At 36.3% G+C, this 23839-nt stretch overlaps 1 protein-coding gene across 3 annotated transcripts in view; it reads right to left on the bottom strand.

Moving 5' to 3' along the window:
* Positions 1-3217: 3217 nt before the first annotated feature.
* The window catches only part of PPP1R1C (protein phosphatase 1 regulatory inhibitor subunit 1C), a 103095-nt gene continuing 82473 nt past the window's right edge, over positions 3218-23839 (bottom strand). For 2 of the 3 annotated variants that reach the window (XM_019752829.3, XM_019752827.3), the window contains exon 5: positions 3218-4023. In XM_019752829.3, coding sequence (XP_019608388.3) covers positions 4009-4023 — 15 coding nt within the window. In that variant the 3' untranslated portion in view covers positions 3218-4008. Of the gene's footprint in view, positions 4024-4487; positions 4543-23839 lie in introns of all 3 variants that reach the window. The other variant, XM_019752828.3, reaches the window with a different exon arrangement.

Here is a 23839-nt window from a genome sequence, read left to right as displayed (position 1 = left end):
GTTACTTTTAGGATTCTAGTATGGTAGTATCATATATACCTGGGGCTCACTGTGCTCATTTTCTCAAGTTGGCCTCATTGTTACTAAAAGTCAGAGGAAGGGGGAAAAATGCTAAGTCATATTTATAGTGTGAGAAACAAAAAAAAATGAAGGTGAAACCAATACCATTTTAATCTTTCTCTCTAGTTTCTTCAAGTTGTAGGCTTCTCTGAGTTCCCTCTTTTACCTACTTTTCTCTCTAACCCACTCTCATGTACGTCTTCATTCTATAGACCAAGTCTCCATTACCTGCGTAAACTAAGTATGAAATGCAGTGAGGGAACTGCCTGCACCAGGGCCAGTCCATAGAATGAAGGGGCCTCACAATGTAAATGTCCAGGAAAGATCTACTCATATACATATATAGCCTCTTTACAAAATGCAATCAGGCACCTATGCATTCATGTTGATTGTTTCATTTAATTCACACACGTTGTTGTGCGAATTATGTGAGATGTTTGCAAAGTTTCGCACCTTCATTACTTACAATGTCATTTAAAACCAAAGATCTCAGCCATCATTTTCTGAAGTGCCTCTTCCTCTGATGTTTAGTTCCTCAGAATGTTATGACGCTATGGAATCTAATAATTTAATTTCTTTAACAGATTTCACATTTCGGCAACATAAACATTTTTAGGAATTAATATACCTGCTGGAGCTTTGAAGACTGGTTTGTAGAATCAAGGACTTAGAAAAGTCAGGGCATTTTTCTCCCATTCTCCTTCTTCAGCAAAAAACAAAATGACATATGAGAATGAACACGTTAAAGTAGTTATTCAGTATTTTTCTTTAAATTGATTTAAAATATACTCACACTTTAAAGTTGCCTCATCCAAAGCAACAATAGCTATAAAACTATGGATTTGGGGTTGCTGATTATGTATCTTTTGTAATATATATTATAATAATATTTATAAATATAAAAATATTTACTTTCTAGCCAATGTAAAATAATCTGTTTCCATAATGTAGAAAACATTGGCACAATTGAATTATAATTAAAACTGTATGGTGGAAACGTTTTTGAAAACAGAAAATAGTTTGAGAATTTTGTTTTTGTAAAGACCTTTACCCTGGACAACTTGGGAAAGAAAAACGGATTACCAAATTATTGTCTTATGGAAAGAACTCTGACCTATAATGCTGCTCTGCCCTGTCACACTCTATGCTTCAGTTTCGCATTTTGGGGGATAAAACAATAATCCCCAATTTATCCACCTGACATAATTTTTCTTATATTCAGTATGTACAACTGAAGACGATCCAAAAGCGAGTGGCCAGGCGAATGAGAAAAGTGGGGAGAAACTGGTGATGTTTCATCACAGAGCAATTGGAGTTCTTTGGCTGGGTTTGGGGTTCAGCTGGAGTTATTCAAGAGTAAATAAGGTGATTAGTCACTTGTCTGTGATGTTAAAAAGGATCATGAATTAGATAAAGTTTGGAGAGATAGTTCCAGGTCCTTTCTCACTCTAATAATAATAATAGGCATCAATTATTAAATGCTCACTAAGTTGAGCTAAGCATTTTATAGGTCTTATCTCACTTAATTTTCACAAAAACCCAATAGGTGTAGAAATGATTGTATCCATTTTACAAATGGAGAAACTGAGTCTAAAATTTGGCAGAGGTTTAATTTGAACCCAAGTCAGAGTGACTCAAAGCCCATCTACAACCATTGTGTTATATTATAAATATGGTCAGGGAAAGGTAAAGCCTTTGTTTTGTTTTGATTTGGTCAGAAAGCTTCTTTGCTCATTCAGCCGAGCTGGAGCCAAGTTGTCCTCTTGAAAAAAATTTTGTCATAAACTCTAAGTACTGTGTGAAAAAAAAACCTGAAAAGCCATGATCTCAGCTGGTTGCCTTCAAATTTCTGAGAAAGCCACCACATTTCCCAAAGACAACTTATGCTTTTAATTGTGATCTCTGTGTTTTGAGATTAGAGATCAGAACAGAAGAAACTAACATTTTGTAAGGAAAACGTATGCTTTTAATTTTGATCTCTTTGTGTTTTTAAGAATGGAGAACAGAACAGAAGAATCCAGAACCATGCTGTTTATTTCCCAAATGATGTTACAAAATCAACAAAAGCTTTGGAATCCTTTTGAAAAACACACACACACACACACATTTATAAGTATCTCTTCAAGGAATGGGAAGGGCGATTTTAGTTTTTAGGACCTCAGGGTACTCAAATAATCTCAAGGGGTATCAAGATGTTTTCCAAACACAAATAATTTAAAATCATTTAAAACAAATATGTGCCTTAATCAGGTTTTAAGCAGAGTGAAACTTAGGAAATCAAACAGCCACAGCAAGTGGTCTAGAAAGTTTAGTGTAAAACTGGCTTAAAAAAAGAAAAACAAAACAACAAAGGCCAAAGGGAGGGGAGGAGGAGAGAAAGAAAGGAAAGAAGGGAGAAAAGGAGAAAGAGAAGAAGAAAGGAAGGAAGGAAGGAAGGAACTTGGGACTAGAGTACTCATTCATACTTGTGACACTACTTATCAGTGTGTTTTGCATTTATTTTCTTGGGAAAAATATAGTAAGGAAAATGATTATCTCTACAGTATTGCCTTATAAACTCACACATTTAATCTCTGTATTGTAAAACATTCAAAATTAAAAACAATAGTTTTATTTCTTTGAACCTTGATATTAAGATCCCACAGTGGAGTTCATGTTTGATTTTTTTTCTTCCTGTCTTAATTTCTTTTTACTGACTTCTGAGAAATCTTTTCTTTTTTTCATTCATATAACATTTGAACCTTACTAATATCATCAATGTAGGAACCAAACTGGGCATTCCTCCATCCTCACTAAATTTTTACATTGGCATGCCATAAATAATTAACATTGTTCAATAGGCCAGAACTTTGAATTATCAACAGCTATATTTAATAAATATATACTGTCTTAGAAAACCTTTCTTTGTACTAATGCTTTATCTTTTCTGCCAATTCTGTAGGGGAGAAATTACCATTATTTGCATAACCCTCAGCAAAGTGCCTTCCTAAATATAAACTCATAAAAATTAGTTGTTGAATTAATGAATGACTATAGACATGAATTAATGGAATTTCTTATTATATGGTAATAGAAGATATATAAAATGCTAATGATTCATTAAAATGCAACAGAAAATAGCTCATATTTCAAATAATGGCCAAAAAACAGTTACAGGTGAAATTTTGCATTGTTTATTTTAGATTTAGCATTTTAATTTCTTAATAACTAGTAGAAATGCTGGGAAATCACTCTCTCACAGTTTAGAAAATGAAGAGAATTCTGTGGTTCTTTAACCAGTAATATATTGTGGAGGGAAAAAGGTGTTTAATATCTAAAGACTAACATATCGTGGTCTTTTGAGTCAAGAAATCTGGCATTTCTTCATTATTTTGAAATAAATACTGTGTACAATTTTGTATACAGAAACATGACAAATACAGATCTTCAAAGTTTCACTAAATATTCCTCCTTAAGTTAAACCCAGACACACATTCATGTCGAGATGTATTTAATATTTATTTTTTACTCTTAAATTGATGCTATTTACATTTGACCTTAGAAGGCAGACTGTATCAATAGAACATCAGGGATTAAGCTCGGCAGTATTAAAGTTAGAACATTCACATGTTTGCAAATTTCTATGTCATTAAAAAGAAAAGTCACTGTAAAATAAATGCTTGTTCGTTATTTGTAAGTGATATGGAACAATCTGTACTTAGTTCTAAAGTTCAATCAAGAAGCCTTCCCAGGAGGTGTATTATTACTACTGTACAAGTGTGGAAAGCAGAGGTGGAGAATGCTTCTGGAAGTCGAGCAGTGACATTCCATGGGATATTCAGAAAAGTTAATAGTTCAGTTACTCCCAAGAAGCCTTCTTGCTGCAGACCCATAATTAATGGTCCCAGTGCTCTTCTCTTTCATTTACGCCTTCTTCTTCTTCAGGGAATGCTGATTCGTTCTGGCCTTTCAGATGCTTAACCCCTGAAATTATAAAAATTAGGCTCAATTTGAGTGAAATTTATTTCTAGCAGATTCACTGCTTTCCTGCAAGAGATAAAGAAAATGAGTGTAAAGTTTTCACTGGTATATATGTATTTTCTCCAAGAATCTCAACAATCTTATCTTGTATAAACCTTTTCATTCACTGAGGAATAAAAACACACCCAGCCAAATTTCCATTAGAGATGGGCTATCTTTTATAATTTCATCTTCTCCATTAAGAATTGCATCACAGCCTGTTAAAAACCTGTTAACTGAAAATTAGCTCACAGGCTGTTATTGTAATTCTGATATATCATTTAGTTCAAATATTTTTTTTGGCATCCCTGAACTCTATTACAGTGAGAACCATTGAAACCCCTAGGAACAAAGGGGCTATGTTGCCATTTCTGTAACTTGTTAACAACAAAAGAATCACAATATTGTTATTAGGAATAGGAACATACCCATTTGATTATGAAACTTCTGTATTCAAAATTCTTCAATTACTTCCCCCACCACCTACAGAGAGAAAAAACATGGGCACACCTTTGCCTGCTGTATGGGCTTAAATGATCTGGCCTCTCCCTCCCTATTGGCCTCGTTTCTCACCAGCCCTTCCTTACTTCCTCCTTTTACAGTAATTTACTCGTTAATAATATGACCTACTCTTCCACATTCCCTGATCACCCCAGGCTCCCTCAAGCCTCCATGCTTTTCTTGTTCTATCCTCACTGACAAATAGCTTCTTCCTATTCACCCACCTGATAACCTCCCACTCATTCTCTGGTCTCAGCTTGGTTTCTTTGTAAAGGCTCCCTAATTCCCCAGTAGACTTACCTAGATGTTTCTCATATTTCCCCACTGCTCTTGAATCACTTTTCCTCGTATCAATTACCTTATAGAACTGCACTTGCTTACATATTTTTCTCATTAGAGCAAACTTCTTGATGTCAGGATTATATAGTTTCACTTTGTGGTCCCAGGCGCAGTGCCTGGGGAACAGTAGGAGCTCATTAATATTTATTGAGTAAATGGTTGATGGAATTAATGGAGTAACAAACCATTTGGTATATGTTTTGGCCATTCCACGATAATGTACATTTGGATTTTTTTGAAAATTAAGTTTAGAGTATAAATCAGAAGGCAACTACTACAATCGTATCACTTGGGTCTGTTCTGTTAAAACATTATACTAGCTGTCACTCCATGCATATCATGATGCTTAATATGGGAAACTTTATACATATTTTATAAAATTGATTTATGAGATTTTTCGAAGTATTACTGAAAAACATACCAGTTAGAACTGAAAAACGAAAGCAAATCACTGCTCATGTTTGCTGTGAAACAAAGAAACTGAAAAAAAAAACAGAACAAAACAAAACAAAAAACCAAGTGTGGATTTGCATGTACTGCAGTTAGCAAGCCTCAGAGTGCTATTTGGCAAAGAATGACATCCTTGGGCTTGGTGGATTATCTTGCAAAAACATTTGATCAGTTGTAATAATATTTAAATACTTTAATTTGATCTGCAAACACACATCACTCACAATTCCTGTTGACCCAAAACTGTAGAAAGACATCTGTTATTAACAAATGAAGCTTATTTCATATTATTACAAATTCCATGGGGAACAAAAGAGGTCTAAATGCTAAGGAGAAGGGAAGGGAATTCAAAGTGCATCCAATGAATCACTCTGGCTAAAGTCTTACATACCTGAGTTACTAACCTCAAACCTCAAATCAACTCCATGAGATAAATACCTGTATGGTAAAATTTATACTCCAAGAAGATAAGTGAATTGTTCAAGGTTATGAGGATAATGTAATTTTAAAAGAAGTTCTGACACATCCTAGTCCCAGGTATATACTGATTGACTTGACTGACTGACTGACTGAATGAATGAATGAATGAATGAGTCAAAATTCCATTGTTAGGAGATTCCAACTTATTTTCACCTTTACCTTTTTAGATGCTGACCTAGACTTTCCTAACATTTTCTAGGATTTATCAGTTTACAGCACCTATTAACCTGGCTCAGATGATCTTGGGACTACCTCTGAAATAGTAAAGCACTGTAATCACTCGGCTGTGTGCCACTCTGTTTCCCGAACTGAGATTGTCCATACCTCCCTGGGTTTGCAAAGATTCTATTGCCTCCAGAGCTCATCCCTTTCATTCACAAGGTGACTATAGAGTAAGAAAGTTGTGTTCAAGACAATTTTCTTTACATTAGAGTTAATATCTTAATGCCAACATTGATGTGTGTATAGAGGGGTTGGTTAAATGTTTTAAAAAATCAGTAACCAAAATGTCCAACTTATTAAACCATTGATCAACTTCCCATACTTGAGCATAGGTCTACTTGCTTATCCTGATCCACATTTGATTTATTTTATTATAGTAATGGTCACAACATTATATGAGGAAAGACTTTTTTAAAGTAAAATCACTCACTTGGGCAAACCTTGAAAGGTGCTGTTCTTAGCCTTATTTGACTGTGACTAAATATTTCCAGGTGAAGGGTTTTGATGAGGCAGGAGTTAGTGACATATCACAGAGCTGTTCTGCAGAACAGCTCTACAGAACCACAAATTCTTTGGCTCCCAAAGCAGTTTACACTAATGTTACCTTTCCATTGGATAATGGATGGTTGGTTAATTTGTGTTTTGATTTTTTTCCCCCTATCAGCAGTATTTACTTGGTTGTAGGTACAATAATGCTGAGATTAAAGTGTGAAGTCTGTGAGGACTGTCTAATAATCTCTTTCTCCCCACCCCGTTCATAGCTCCAAACACACATATACACTTAGTATTTAAATTTCCTTTGAACCTTCTTTGATGTTTGAGTAATCTGGAGGTAGAGGAAAATGACTTGGTCTGGGTGTGTTGATGAAATTCTCAGAGCCTCCTCTGCCAAGTGCTAATGAGCATGTGGGAGAACACCCACCTGCACAGGCACTGACTCTCCATACGTTGCAGGAGACCACCTGGAGCCAGCACAGACTTGGCCAGCCCTGCACCCAGGGTAGAAGACAAAGGGCTCCCAGTAAACATAATGGAGGTTCTCTTCTCCGTAGCAAAATGAACACATGGAGAAGGAGATCATATATAAGACCAGGACATGCAATACGAATATGTGAAGGAATGAAAAGAAAAATAGAGTTTGAGGCAAGAAAGTAGACTGAGTAAAAGAAGTAAGGAAAGGCAGCCTGTTGGCTCAGTTGATTAGAGTGCAGTGCTCATAACGCCATGGTCACAGGTTCGATTCCCACATGGGCCAGTGAGCTGTGCCCTCCACAACTAGATTGAAAACAATGACTTGATTTGGAACTGATGGGTCCTGGGAAAACACACTGTTCCCCAATAAAAATTAAAAAAAGGAAAACAAATGTGTTGCCTCCAAACAGAACACAATATTCACCCGCTTCTCCAAGTCTGTAGAACAGGAGGTTAAATGTAAGTTGGATGAAGTGATAAAGTGACTGAGTCAAGAATTATGAATAATGAATCCATAGAGGGAGGCTTATATTTGGCAAACCACAGGTCAATTTGTTTTTCAATAAACGTGGAGGAAAAAAGGCAGATTTATTACATTTGTAGATGACACAAAACTTGGAAGAAGAGATGACATAATGAATGACAATATTAGTATTTCAAAAAGTTTCCAAGAGCTGGAAAGATGGTCTAAGCAATTAAGGTAGAGATCAACAGCGAGTTTTGTTTTCAGAAAGATTATTTTGGTTCTAAAAATAAGAGAATAAGGGCAACCTAGCTTGATTATAGTTAGAGGTTTCAGGCGATCACAGTTTCAACATGACCCAGTAAAGTCATCTGTTTCTAGGAACCGAGCTCTTGGTAGTGTCAGTGACATTCTTAAGAGCAGAGTCAGCAGTTTAAGAGAGGGAACTACTCTCTAATCATGTGTTGGTCAGACCTTTCCTGCATCATGCTGCCTCATTTTGGGCTTTGTGTTTCAAGAGTTCCTTTGAAAAAGGTAATTGGGATTAAAAGTAATCTTACGAAATCACTTTTCTAGAATTATATGTGAAACTGGAATGTTTAGCATAGAGAAAATAAAGAGAGGAGAAAAGAGGCTGCCACTGAATTCCTAAAAGACTGGAAAAAGAAATAAAATTTATTTATGTAGCTCCTGAGAGCAGAAATAGGGTAAATAGCTGACATTTATGTGGTGAGGGCCAATCACAGCTCAATATAAAGCAGAAAATTCCTAAACTCTTTGTTTGCCCAGCAATGAACATGCGAATGAGCTCTCCATCACTGTGTGTGTTCAAGTCGAAGCTAAATTTCAGCCTATGAGGTGAGTTATAAAAGGAATCTTGTACTGAGTTGCAGGCTAGACTAACAACCTCACTCACCCTAAGATACTATTAATCCACAAAGGCGATCTTTTTCTTTTTCCTACTAAAAATTTGCTCTGCTGTGAGTACTCTAAGTTACAAAAAGTAATTATAACTTCAAATGACATAAGTGGCCCAAATCTATATTTTAAAACAAATTCACATTGGGAGTAGCAAATGTAAATGGGAGTAGCAAATGTAAATGGATTTTTTTTTTTTTTTCCAACCACATACTTTAGACCTTAGAAATCATTCTAAAGCCCTCTAAGGAATCTGTGGATGGATTACAGAGAGCCTCTGACCTCTTTTGGAATTCTATTTATAGTTGTATTTGTGCTTTTTCGGGGAAGAAGGTCCACAGTTTTCAGCAGAATTTCAGAGTGGTCTCTGACCCACAAATAATTGTGAATATGAATCGTAGTCTAATCTCTTGAGTTTAAAGATAAAGGAACAATTTCAGATAGCAGAATGATTTGCTTAAATTCACACAGCAATCATTGGCTAAACTGGGACACAAACCAGTGCCCCTAATTCCTATTGAGGGCTGTTCATCTGAGCCACCATGACTCAATCTTCCACTGTCATTGATCTTTTTTAAAGTTAAAACCTGAAGGAAAAAAAAATTAATTAAAGTTTATTGGAGTGACAATTGTTAGTAAAGTTACATAGGCCTGAAGGAAAATTTGATGACTCAAGATCACAAGGCCCTATTCATTATCAAATTCTTTCAAAGGACATTACATAACCGATAGATTAGATGTAACTTTTCAGTTTTTGGTGTTTTTTGTTGTTGTCGCTGTTGTCGTTGTTGTTTTAAAATAGAATTTAGAATCAAGGAGATGCAGAATTGAACCTTGACCAGGAATGTTCCCAGAATAGAACCAAGTTACAAATAATGTTCAGGTTATTAGAAGAGAAACAGTCTTTCTCTCTGCTGGGCTCAGACCTGAGCCTGGACTCTGGAAGATACAGAAATTATATCATTATCTAGTCTGGGAGATGAGACATAGTAGCCATCAAGCAATATGAATTAAACATAATAAAGCACCCACACTATGTGTCCAGTATGAGAGAGACACAACTACAAATCAGATGAGGATGTAGGTTAGGGGTGATGGTGTACACAAAATGAAGTTCATTCAGGGAAGACGTGTTATGAACCAGTAGAACAAATAATGTATTTGGAGAGTTCTGATGTGGGAAAGAAGAGCTCCAACTCAGGAGACAGTAATTTGGGCAGCCATTTATTGAGCAATACACTGGTCAGATTAAGGGAATGAGCAAATCTAATTTCTATATGAGAAAACTATTTGCAAAACACATTAAATTTCTGAAAGCCTACTATATACAAAAGAGTGATTTCAGTGGCCCAAGAAAGACGGTTTTCTAATGGTTCCTTGTGTATGGACTCTTCAAATTTTATCAAAATAATCATGCTAGATATACTTGAGAAATATAATTCAACCTATGAAATGGTACAGCAAAACTCCTCAATAAAGGCCCATCATCTCTCAGATTAAAAATGAGTTTTACATTTCCCAAAATGCTTTCACATATATGTTGTTTAATCTTCTTGTCATTTATTTGTAATGAATAGCTATACATTAATACACTGAGGGTCACAGGGATCAAATGACATTGATTTCATTCCAAAGCTAAACACATATCATGTCCTGAACTCACTTTAAATCGATCCCTTTCTACTTTATTTGAAGTAAACGATATATACACAGCACAGTTAATCTCTGTTCTAATATGGTAACTGGTCAGTTAAGATAAACTGCAAATAAATACACAATCACTTCACTTAACTCCCTATGACTTAGAGAAGCATTTCTCTGCAGGAGAATCAATGTGTCATATGCTTTGCTCTTCATAATACATGGGAATAGGGGCAGCATGTTTGTTTGAAATTCATAAGTATTATATATTTTGTCTATATTTTTATGTACCATATATTTTACCAAAGCTGGTGCCCAAGAGTAAGGACTTGGTGAAAGATTTAGCAGTAAATCCTGAGAAGAAGGTAGGGGAGGAGGTACACTTATATACTATTGTTAGAAGTGTGAATTCAAATAAAATCTTTGGAGAGTAATCTAGTCTCACTTACCAAATGTAAAGTACCTACATCTTTATCAGTCAGTCTGAGGTATATGTATAAGCTTTGCGCAGATCCTGTTACTTGGATTAGGATGAGACTCACTTTGATAGACTGAGTGCCTCTTTTGCCCTCTACAGTCAAGTACCTTTCTAATATCCCCTTTTTCTTCTAAGCTAATGTGTTCCCCATGAACTCTGAAGTAACGTTAAATTTTTAAGCCTACACATAGTGGAACTAAATGATGTTGGGCAATTTCACTTTAGAAAAAGACAGAATGGCTCCCTAACCCGCAGGAGTTGACTGCCATTGATTGAATACAATAGCATATCTAAAATAAAGACTGCATCTATCAGCAAAAGTCAGTGGTTAGCCTTGAAAGCACTAAGAATAAAATAATGAGAGTTGCATTTACAGGCACTAAAGCAAATGCTATCTGTGTTTTTTTAAGCATGTCCACAGGAGGATGTCCTGTGCTGGCATTTTAGAAGGCTCTGTCTTTCAGGCAGAGTACGTACCTATTGAAGCAATGGTAACTACAGGCTACCTTAGCCTGATGCCAGTGTATGCCCAACCACATAACCAAACCATCCAGCTCTGATTCTAAGCTCACCAAGAAACCTTATACTAACAACAGAACTTGCTCGCAAGAAGAAAAGACCCTGACTAGACTTCAGGATAGCTCATGGAGCTATCTGGGAGACTTATCCTAGGTAAATGGAACAAGAATTGCAAAGGCTTTAAGTATGGAGCATACCTGCCATGGTCAAAGAAGAGCAATGAGCCTGGAGTATCAGGAATGAGGTGAATGATCAGAGTAGTAAAAGACAAGCTCAGAGAGATAAATGCAGGCAGGGTGGTGGAGCAGTCTGACCATGTATGACCTTACAGGACATTATAAGAGTTTGGGATATTATTCTGGGGAGCCACCAGCAGATTTTTATTTTTTATTTTTTTAAGTGAGGAGCAACATGATCTCATCTACATTTTGAAAGGATCACTCTAGGGTCTGGGATTTAAGGAGCTCTTAGAAGTTACCTAAGAACTTTGTTCTAACACCAAGTAAAAAGCTGAACAAGCTGAAAAAAGTAACAATTCTTCCTAGACCCATTAGAGAAGTAAGGTCACAGAGCAAATCACTGCCAAAATATAGAGAGACAGACAAGTGAATACAAAGAAACACGTACCAAATCATCCATTTCTGGAGCAGAAAACTAGCAGGAACCAGTGCCAGGGTAGAAAAACTTAACTGTAGTTGATGACTGGCTGGAGGCTCAGTGTGGACAAGACTGAGAGACTGAAAACTGGGATGGAAGAAGAAGCCATATAAGGCCCTCACACGTTTGTGAATTTTACTTCCTGGAGCACTATTAGTTTCTCACAATGAAAATCTGAGAAAAATCTCCTCAGCTTCTGACAAGAGGAACAGTGCCATTTTCAAAAACAGAATTCTGCTCTTCTTAACAAGGTTGTTTCTCAGGAGAAACTATTTTAGCACAGCCTAAACTTCTGAGGTTTTATCAGACACTAACATGCCTGGAGGAGAGAAACATCCAATTCCACCCCACGTCAAACCATTCTGTCCCACCTAAAGGGGGGAGAGGTATACTGAGATGCATGGTGAAGTTCATAGTTCACAGGCACAGGCTCACTAAAAGAGTGACTCTCAACCAGTGACTAAAGAACATTTCTTCCCACCCTTTACCACTACATTACTAAAGATCTATTTACCACATTTGCTTTTACCAGTACATCATGTTCACCTTTCCACAAAAAAATTGCATACTATATGCAAAATACACAGTTTGATGAGATTGAACAAGCATCAGAATCAGAGTCAGGAATGTTGGAATTATCAGACCAGGATTTTTGTAAAACTATGATTAATATGCTAAAGACTTTAAAGGAAATAGTAGATAATATGCAAGAACAGACAGATAATGTAAGCAGAGAAATGGAAATTCTAAGGAAAAATAAAAAATAAACACTAGAGATCAAAAACAATGATGAATAAAGAATGTCTTTGATAGGCTATTTAGTAGACTGGACATGGCTGAGGAAGAATATCTGAGTTTGAAGATATGACAATTGAAACTTCCAAAACTGAAGAACAAAGAGTAAAAAGACAAAAATAAAAACAGTATATGCAAGAATTGTGGGACAAGTACAAGTGATGTAACATACACTTAATGAGAATACCAAAAGACGAAGCAAGAAAGGAAGAAATATTTGAAGCTATAATGACTTAGAATGTCTCTCTAATCAATGTCAGACACCAAACCACAGATACAGGAAACTCAGATAACACCAAGCAGGGTAAATGCCAAAAGAACTATAGCTAGGCATATCATGTTCAAACAACAGAAAATCAAAGATGAAAGTTAAAAAAACAAAAAACAAAAAACCCCTGAAAGAAGCCAGAGGAAAAATCTTCTCACCTACAGAGGAACAAAGATAAGAATTACATCCAACTTCTCCTCAGAAAGAAGAGAGTAGAGTCCGCTGCGGTGGCGGCAATATGGCCATGTGCTCAGTGTTGGAGTGAACCTGGAGGCCTGTGCCCAGGCACTGCACTCCAGCTTGAGCAGAGAGTTTGCCTGAAGGATGGCATGCAGAACAAGGAGGGCCGGGAGAAGGCCTTCAGTGCACACTCCGAGGACAACTTGCATTCGGTCAGCCAGGACCTATACTATTTTAGATTACCAATCTAGACTCACTTCGCAATTATGATTCTGAAATTTCACCTAGTTGAAGAAAACGTGCAGTAAAGATGGTCCATAAACTTAGCATATCTAAAACCTTATCTTGATTCTGCCCCTGGTTTTCAAACAAACAAACACAAACAAGAATTTGCCCCCACCAACCTACTCTTTTCCAAATCTTTTCCATTTTAGTTAATAGAACATTCTTAGGCCCAGTATATTCTTTGCTTCCTCTTGTTCCTTTCATGCTCTTCTTCTAATGCATGGCCAAATTTACATTCAAAATTATATCCCGAATCTCATCAATTCCAGCACTATCATCTCAGTCCAGTCCATCACTAATCTCTACCTAGGGATCCTCAATAACCTTCTAACTGGTCTCTCTACTTTTTTTCCTTTCACTCGACAGTTAATTGTCCAAACAATTTACAGAATAATCTTTTTAAAAACAAATAAAATTATATCACTCTGATGAAAACCTTTGGTTACTTCTCGTTATCTTAACAATGAAATTCCAACACCTCATCATGGACTCATAATCATTAAGATCCTTCATGATTAGATTCTGTCTATTTTATGACCTTATCTCCTTCAACCCTCTCCTCACTTGCTTAGCTACATTGGTCTTTTACATACAGGCCTATACAGCCTTATACACACAGGGCCTTGCCCTCCTCCATTCCCTCCACTGGATTCCTCTTCCTCTGAGGAACCCACATGCCTTTTTCCATCATCTCCTCTGGCCCATCAGATCTCTGCTCAGATGTTATCATTTCAGAGAAGTCTTCACTGACCATCCTATCTTATACCCCATGTTTCTTTTCCGTACTTTATATCAACTTACTTTATATCAATTTATATCATAATTTATCTTATTCTTTCCTTCCTATAGAGCACTTATCATTCTTTGGTGTTATATTTATAGACCTGTGGTATGTCCTTCTCATTAGAATGCTGGTACCATGAAATCAGAGCCAATATATTATTTTATTCACTGACTGATCAGCAAAGCCTAGCACAATGCCTGAACATCATAGAATCTCAGTGTATTTTAAGTGAAAAAATGACTGACTTCAATCTCACTTTTGGTAAAAATATTTCCTATTCAAAGTACAAAAAATTTTCAACCTCAGCAGGATTTTTCAGATGAAGGACCTTCTGCCCAATCAATTTAAGTCACAACTTCTATGATAAATAGAATAGGGTACAGTGTTTTTGGTTTGGAGTTAGTTTTTTCCTCTCAGTCTCGTACACTATTTTAGATTACCAATCTAGACTCACTTTGCAATTATGATTCTGAAATTTCACCTAGTTGAAGAAAACGTGCAGTAAAGATGGAAACAAGAAATAGTACTTTCCTGAGTATATAATGTTGCTCTGATCACCAAACAATTAATTAATTTGGGCATATGACTTTCACCATATAAGTTAAGTAAATGCATTTGATTAAGTATTTTGGTCCCTTCAGTGATTCTCTTGTTATTTATTTATTTATTTATTTATTTATTTATTTATTTATTTATTTATTTTAATTGGAAAGTGCTAATCCTGATGCGTTGGTAGTTATTTAGCCTGAAAATCTGCTCAGCTCTCTCCATATCCTCAGGCTGTTTTCCTCTACTTTCTCAGAGGAGGGCATCAGCTTGGTTGGCTTCTCATTACCAGCTTTCTGGCTGCCAGGAAGCTTCTGAATGACAATATTGTGCTGCTGCTGTTCATCCTCTGCCTGACCCAAGGACATGGAGTTCACACTCTGAGCCTTGCAACTATTGTGCTTTGACCCTGCTTTTCTGTTCAATTTACCATTGTTCTCTCAGGCAGTTTTGTTCACAGGCAGTTTTACTTTCTGACCACCCGCATAAATAATAGTAATTCGTTGCATTGCCATGGGGCTCGCTGACCTACTTTCTTTGATTTGCTGCCCAACAATTGGTCTGTTTTACTTGTCGCCCACATGTAAAAGCACAATCTCTCTTCTTTTTACGTAGATCTTTAACAAACTCTCCTTGGCTGAACTGATACCATTTCTTTTATTTCTTGTTATTTCTTTTAAAATGTTGATTTTATTAAGAATATTTGATGCAAAGGAGCAATTACATACTCAAATTCTACAAGAAGTAGCATTTTTATATAGTTTACATGAAGAAGGAACTATACTAACATGAATTTTTGCTTAAAATAATAATTTTCTGTTATTTCTAACCTATAAATTCAAATGTAATAACTAGGGGGGAAAGTGCTTACTTGCCTAATATACTTAGTTTCTTAATACATCAGTATCACTTACCTAGGAGTATTTTTTTAGTACCAAATTGGAACACCCCCCCACCCCCGACCCTCTCAGACATTGTAAATTAATTGCTCTAAAATCATGGCTTTTGAATTTCCAAATTTTTCTGTTGAAAGGGAAAACAATCTTCAGTGTACATAAACTGCCTTCAATATACAAAAATTTACAACCACTTTTGTACTAGAAAATTTCTAAAATCATTAATAAAAATCAATGTAAGGTTTTTCAAAAACCCATGTTAAATTTTATTTAAATCCATAGTTTGAGAAGAATTCTCTTAAAGTATGTTATAGATCATTATACCTCAAAGGATTTGAAATCATTTCAACTTGTTCCCCAAACTTACTCTGTACATAGTCTACTTACCTTTTCTTAGTTATTTACTCTATTTCTCCCTCAAATAATAGAATCTATTTTGAGAAAAATATATACTGCTTTGAGAAATTAAAGTACACACACACACACACACACACACACACACACACACACACACACATACACACAGTCGCCCCTGGTCTGACAATTGAGTTCGCAAACTTGTTGCAATGATGTTGCTAACCATTTTTTTTATATCAGAGGGAATATTCATTATGAATTTGTACCAACTGGACAAACAGTTAACCAAGTTTACTGTTTGGAAGTGCTGAAAAGGCTGCATGGGAAAGTTAGATCACCTGAACTTTTCGCCAACAAATCATGGCTCTTGCATCACAGCAATGCACCAGCTCACATGGCGCTGTCTGTGAGGGAGGTTTTAGCCAGTAAACAAATAACTGTATTGGAACACCCTCCCTACTCACCTGATCTGGCCCCTAACGACTTCTGTCTTTACCTGAAGATAAAGGAAATATTGAAAGGGAGGTACTTCGAAGGTGACTATAGTGATATTCAGCAATGAAGTATGTAGCACTTTTTCTAGGATGAGTTCACGAACTTAACTGTCAGATCTTTTACGCGCGTGCGTGTGTTTATGTGTTTGTGTGTACGATAAGGTAACCAATCAGATTTTTAGGGGTAAAATGAAATCATTGAGAATAAACAGCACTGTCATTTCAGTTTGAAACACTAGAAAGAATTTCCAATTTACTAACTAGAATCATTCTCTAATTCACTTGCACAAGGCAGCAGGATCTCTCACAGAAGATGCAAAAAGGGTCATTTGGCTATGGGTCTTATGCAAAACTGGCCATGAACTAGACTTTTGATATCATCACCAATTGAGTTCATATATACAATAGCAGACATATTTATTGACAATATTTTCTTGACGTATAGCTCATAAAACTTCACACACACATATGTGATTACTGCACCAAACTACCTAGATTGTACCATTAATTATTCTTTTATATAAATATCATAATTAGGAACAATTTAATTATGTCACATTGTAAATTTTGTTTTGTTAAATGAAAATGTTGACAATTTCATCATTTTTGCAGTACTGTTTTGGCATTCCTTTATTTGTTAATACAGGGAACCTCTAAAAAGGGGAGTTGCCAGAGCCACTCCCCCCCACCTTGACCTCCAGAAGGCCTTAATAAAGAAGTTATATAAACCAATGGACATGGAAGGAGTACAACCTTTGTTCCTGCCCCACTCCCTTCTAGTTTCTTTCCCCCATAACTATTAGCCTAGAGAGCTGCCTTCCCTTAAGCAGCTATAGTGCTAAGGAAAGGTACTTTTTCTCAATCATAGAAGCATGAACTTTTATGGCTGAAAGATCTTTAAAAAGTAGTATTGAATTTAAATAGCAATCCACATGCCTCCCAACACACATATATGCACACATACACACACACACACACACACACACACACACACACACACACCATCATCATCGCTACCGTTACATTAAGATGTGAAAACTAAGGCCTGTTTTCCGATGTCCCATAGTAACTAGCAGTCACTCAATCTAGAACACAGATTGTCAGACTTTTATTCCATATTCTCTAAATTGTACTACAGCAGAAACAGAGAATGAATGAACTGCTGGTTCTTAGAGTCCCAGCACAGTTTCCTTTCCTGTCATCTCTTACCAATCATGACCTAGTTGCCTGATGCTGGTATAACACCATTAAGAAATAAAACGTGTTTGATGGTATGTGGAAGCTTGGCTCTTTAGAAATACTCTAATGGATGTTTGGTGACATTCCAATGGACTGTTAGTATAATAATTTAGGCATGTTATGGATTCTGCTTCTATAAACTGACCTGAAAAAAAAAATACCACTAGTAGCATTGATTCTATGTATTCTAAGATCCAAATCCCTTAGAAGTCAATTTTCATAACAAAATCCTTTTTACAATTACAATTGGAGGCTGTGTGTTCTGGAAATTCACTAATAGTACCACCAGAATACAATTAAAAAGGAGCAGAAGTAAGAAGTATAAGTGTCTAAGGCAGAGTTGTTTATTTTTCAACAAATAACATTCTCCCTGAGATATTCCTGATTTGTTGTATATATTATCTATCATTTAGTCTTTTTGGCAATATTCTCTACCCTCCCCTTCTTGTACTGAATGATTATTCTCCCCACTCACCTTCCTTCAGGAACCATTCTTCTCCCCACTCCAAACATGGGATAACAATTAGCGCTGCCTGGTTCTTAAATCACCCTGACCTCTGGACATTGTGCCAAAGCCAGGTGTACCTGACCCATGCCGGGTCAGTCATAATCCTTCACCCACGACCTTGCTGTCTGAAACCAAGTCATCACAAGAGAGTTTTTAAATTATAGATGGTGTAGAATATTAACTTGTTTGTTCTTAATGACCATATTTCCTACTTAAGGAGACAGTTGGGCTGCATGAGACTGTGGGGAAGATGAAGTCGACCGTTCAGCTGCTTCCTTCCTTTCCTAGTAGTTTGTTTTCCCTTAATAACATGAAATAACCAAATAATCTTTCAATAAATTTCCCTTTTGCCTAAGCTAATTAGATACAGTTTTTGACATGTGAAACCCCAGTGTCAGTCTGTTCTTGTCTTGTGGTTTCCCTGGAATCTCCTTTTGGGATGGAAGACAGAAAGGGGAAATGAAAGACAGTTGAGGTGTTCCTTTTGTTTGTTTGTTTCTTCTTTTTCTTTTCTCCTCCTCCTCCTCCTCCTTCTACTTCTTATCTATACTTCCAGCTTTGAGTGAAATTTGTGCTGAGCTGCATGTCCCACACAAAGATGGGACATATTTCCTTGCATCTCAGGAGTATCTTTCAAGTTACATTTAAATCTTAAACTCATTATTGGAATTAAAGTAATAGAGAAAATTTAGGACATGTTTTTTCCCCTACAAAATCATGAATTATCTCCCTATGGGCAAGGCACCTTTTGAAGGATAAATATCATAAACTTACAGACCAGAGGTCAAAATTATCACAATTGATTTCGTGCTTCCCTTGGTCCTGAGGCATTAATTGTATTACTACAAAGCCCTGAGCATATATGGTTATCTCTCATTGTGTGGATTTTTAAATAACTAGTTAAAAGAACTTGAGTGACTCTAAAAAAAGTGTTTTACCCAGAATTGTCCCAACCTAGGTTTATAATGCTTAAAATTTGTCAGTTTTCTCAGATTAAACATTTACTTCAGTAAATTATAGAAAATACATACCAGATATTGACATACATAGTATCATGACACATTAAAAGCAATCTCCTGTAGACTTTACGAAAACATAGCAAAAAAACCTTTTTTAAATCCTGTAATAAATTAGCTGTTGTGCTTCTTTCTTATTATTACAATTTGGCTTTGAAAATACAAGTAAACAGTGTCTATAATTCTTCATGCCATACTGTTCTTTTGTTCATGTATATATTTTCCCACTCAATTTATACTTGCATTATGATCACAGCCAGTTCTAGGTAACAATGAGGTTCAGTTTAAGCATGACTTCCCCTAACTTCTCCTTGGGGCATCCAATCCATCTTAGACTAGTAGCGTTACTTTGGACATTTTGTCCTCTTTCCTTTGCATCTTCATTCCATACTATCAATATTTATAGTAACACTAGCTAAACTAAAATGAGGCTCCCTCTTCTGTCCATATTATTTTCTTGATCATAATTCTATCATCCTTTTTAATAATAGTAATACCTTATATAATTTTAGCACTTTTCAATTTTTCAAAGCAAAAACATACATATTATATTCTTTTTTTTTTTTTTTAAATACTTCCATTCTTCTTTTTTCTTTTTTAAGATTTTATTGGGGAACGGGAACAGGACTCCGCTGGGAAACAGTGTGCACTTCCAGGCCTTTTTTTCCCCAAGTCAAGTTGCTGTCCCTTCAATCCTAGTTGTGGAGCACGCTGTTCAGCTTCAAGTTGTTGTCCTTTCAGTCCCAGCCATGGAGGGCGCAACTCAGCTCCAGGTCCAGTTGCCGTTTTCTAGTTGCAGGGGGCGCTGCCCACCATCCCTTGTGGGAGTCGAGGAATTGAACTGTCAACCTTGTGGTTGAGAGGATGAGCTCCAACCAACTGAGCCATCCGGGAGCTCAGCGGCAGCTCAACTCAAGGTGCCCTGTTCAATCTTAGTTGCAGGGGGCAGAGCCCACCATCCCTTGAGGGACTCAAGGAATCGAACTGGCAACCCTGTGGTTGAGAGCCCACTGGCCCATGTGGGAATCGAACCGGCAGCCTTCGGAGTCAGGAGCATGGAGCTCCAACCGCCTGAGCCACCGGGCCAGCCCACATATTATACTCTTAGCATAACACTGTAAAGTCAGAAGGGTTACTTCTATTATTCCCATTTCACAGTTGGAGAAATTGTGTCTGCCAAAAATGAAATGAGTCACCCAAGATGACTTGTCAAGTCAATATCAAAAATAGCACCAGAACGCCAAGTTTCTGAATTCTAATCTAGTGTTTTGTCACTGTGGAATTCAATTTCTCATTCTCTTTTGGCCAAGATCTCATTCTTCTAGTCACAAACTATTCCTATATTAAGGATCTTCCTCCATTCCCTTGCAATATAATATAGTGAACATTTTAACAATCTTTTTTTCTGTACAACATAGATTTCTTTATGATACCTCCAAAGAAAGTTTCAAGTAATGGCAATTTTAATCCAGGTGTCAAGAAAGACCATGCTAGATGGAGATGATTCAGGAAATTAGGACTTTATACTGCTTCTTACATCATAATATTTAGATAGATCCTTGTGCTCTGCCTATTTCTAGGACTAATGTTACTTAGAAATAAGGCAAATAGTAATTTCAAATATTCTGAATTGCTTTTCCCATAAATTATGGAAATGTCCTAGGAATCCCAACATCTCCAGAACTACTTTCATACCAATATTATTGCAACATTGCAAATGACCTTTGTCCTGATTTTTTTTTCTAGAAAATATGATCACCAAAAGAATGCAGAGAGACAGATTACATCTGTTGAAGAGTCGATTACTAGAATCAAATTTTTTACTTTTTTTCCCCAACAAAGTTATTTTAGGGAGTTTATTATGATCTCCCAATTATTTTTAGATATTTGTTCTTAGGTTAATATTCTGCATGCAAATAACTGTAGATTAGCCTGTGCTGAGACAGAACAGCTTGTACCTTTTTGTTACATACTAGAATACCATCATATTTGAAGAAAATCCAAAATTAATGAGCATTTTTTTCCTATTTCCATTACTCAAGAAGTCTCCAAATTAAGAACAGATTGTGTTCCAAAATATATTTGTAAGGTGTTTGGAACTCAATCTATTTTTCTATAGGATAGATGTAAAAATGTGGGGAATTTAGTTTTATTTTTCTAGGCTCCTGGCATACAACTCCTCCTGAGGAAAAGACCTTCATTTGCTCTTTTGATAAACTCATTTCGTAGTGAAACCTGGGACTTTGGGTCCTGTGCTATCAGTTGGTATCTAGGATTCAGAGAAAATGGTAAAGTTAGTTATTATGCATGTAAAAGAAAAGAAACACTTTTGCTTTTGGGAGAGAAGATGGGAAGGAATCAGCAGGAGGTGGGCAGCTTCTGAGGGAAGGGAAGATCACATCTGACCACATATGAGGTAGAAGAGCTCTGAAAGAAGAGAGCTGTCTCATGAGGAGTTTAAGAGTGTTTACTTTGGAATATTTGACATTAAACCCTCTCCTCAGTTTATCTTGTGAATTTCAGTAAACTCTACCTTGGTACTTAAATGTGTCTGGAATGAATTTTTTGGAGGAACAAGAAGAGAAAAGGGGGAGGGACATAATTTGGGTGTTATGATAATTATTTAGGGGCCTGCAATGCCTATTTAACCCATAAAGATCCAGAAATGCAAAACCAACAGATTTATTTTAAGCCAAATCAAGACTGTCTTTGTTTCTGTGCTCAGATACATTTCAAGTCACAATTGGAGGTGCCAGAAACAATTTTTTCATATACCATCAGTTCCATGGAAAGAGTAAAGAGCTGAATCTGGCAATCTTAGTCCCAGTAGTAAGCTAACTTTTTAGTCTCCTGTCAATTCACTCAAAATTGGTATGGGGACAGAGAGGTCAATGATGACAGAATGCTTAGTCATTTGTTCTATGCATGAGTGATTCCCTAATCGTTATGTTTTCTATGATTTAATTTAAAACACATCAGAATAGAGAATATGATGTGTGTGAGTGTATGTGTATAGGATTGAGTGTGTGTTAATTTCATCTATCCCTTAGGTATGGTTGATTAATATTTCAAATACGTTAATCAGGAGTAACACTCCAGGGATAGTTTGTTAGCATTTGAAGGAATTTAATGGAAAAACCTACTTCAGAGGAGCACCATTGATAACTCCAGTCAATACCAGAAAGTTTGTTAATTAGTATATAATGTGCTAGAAATAGTTTTTCTTTAGGGGAAAGAGTGGTGTTCAAGATATGACTGGTGGCTAGATACATTGAATGAGCACCCTTGCATTTGCATGCTTTGGGTTTAAAAATCTAGTAAACCGAATAGCATACATTCTTTAAAATGGAATCCCCTCTAGTGATTCCAGGCTGTTCTGTGTGCAGTCTTTATCACCTGATTCTAACTACAAATTTAAATTAATCCTGCCACGAGGAAATTGTCTCCTTTGCCTTGAACAAACCTTTCATGGAAGGTCCTTGTTGGAGAATTTTAAAGAACAGAGGGCTGAGATGCATTGAGATTTCAGAACTAGCAATCTTATGGATTGCAGACACATCTGACTAAAGAGACCAGATGGGTAACAGAAATGGACAGCCATACTATAAAAATAAAATAATAACTGAAGTTCAATAATAAATGGCAATTGACAGTAGAGTTAAGGGCTAAGTGTACCATAGTGAATGAGGCAGACCTTGTCAAATCAGCATCACATGCTTTATCTTGTGAACCTGTATGCTGGGGGGAGGTGGTGACGGGGACAGCCTGAAACCACATTCAGGTGGTTGTTGTCATGCAGAGATGTGAGTCACGTGTTGCCACATCCTCTTGCTTTCCAAGACAAACCCTACATCTGAACCTTTGCATTCAATCTTTGTTTAAACGATGACAGCTAATTATAAACAGAAATAAACGATTACGTGGGATAAACAAATCATGAACTGAAATGGGGCTACTAGGTTTCCACGAATAATCTCTGATCTATATAGTAAATGTTTAAATTTCAGTATGTATGAAATCTCTCTTCACCTCAACTTACTTGTAAATTGCAGATTATTAATTAATTATTCATCCCTACTTTGCATGTAAAAATATAAAATCTTTCAAGCTAATCCAAACATTTTTTAAATTCCATATTCCAATATTTTTTCATTCATCAAATATTTATTGAGTGTCCACCATGTTCTAAGCACTTGATACGTGAGTGAACAAAATGCCCTTGTGGACTTTATAAAGCCCTCGGAGGACACTTACATTTAAAAGATAAGAAAGGATAAGAGGGTATAGTAGGAAATGAAAAGATCACAGATGAGGCTGAGGGTGGAGTGGTAGAGAAGACAAGTGATAAATGTAATAAATACATGAATTATACTGTATCACGGAAGGTAATCAGTACTGTAGAGAAAACACAAATAGAGCAGGGTAAGGGAGATTTGGAGAGTTGATAATCTGGAGAGGATTTCCATATATATCCCCAACTCCAGTCTCCTTTGGGATCTACCTCTGCCCTCTATCTAGAACTTCATTCTATCCTCTCTCTATCACCTTCTGCCTTTAGTTTATAAAACATACTCCTATATCTTTTAAACTAAATATAAGCAAGCTACAAAAACCTACTTTAACTATGCATATGCTTCTTGCTTGTGTCTCATCCTTTAAGAAAGAAGTCTACAGTGCTGGTTCCACTTTCTCACTTTCTTTTCACCCAACCACCAATTGCAATATGATTTGTACTCTAATGTCTTTACCAAAACTGTTTATAGATGACCTTT

The sequence above is a fragment of the Rhinolophus sinicus genome, chromosome 17, assembly GCF_057876585.1.
Source record: "Rhinolophus sinicus isolate RSI-liver-muscle chromosome 17, RSI-T2T, whole genome shotgun sequence".
Lineage (NCBI taxonomy): Eukaryota > Metazoa > Chordata > Mammalia > Chiroptera > Rhinolophidae > Rhinolophus > Rhinolophus sinicus.
Note: the sequence above shows the minus strand (reverse complement) of the source record. Positions and strands in the feature narration are given on the sequence as shown.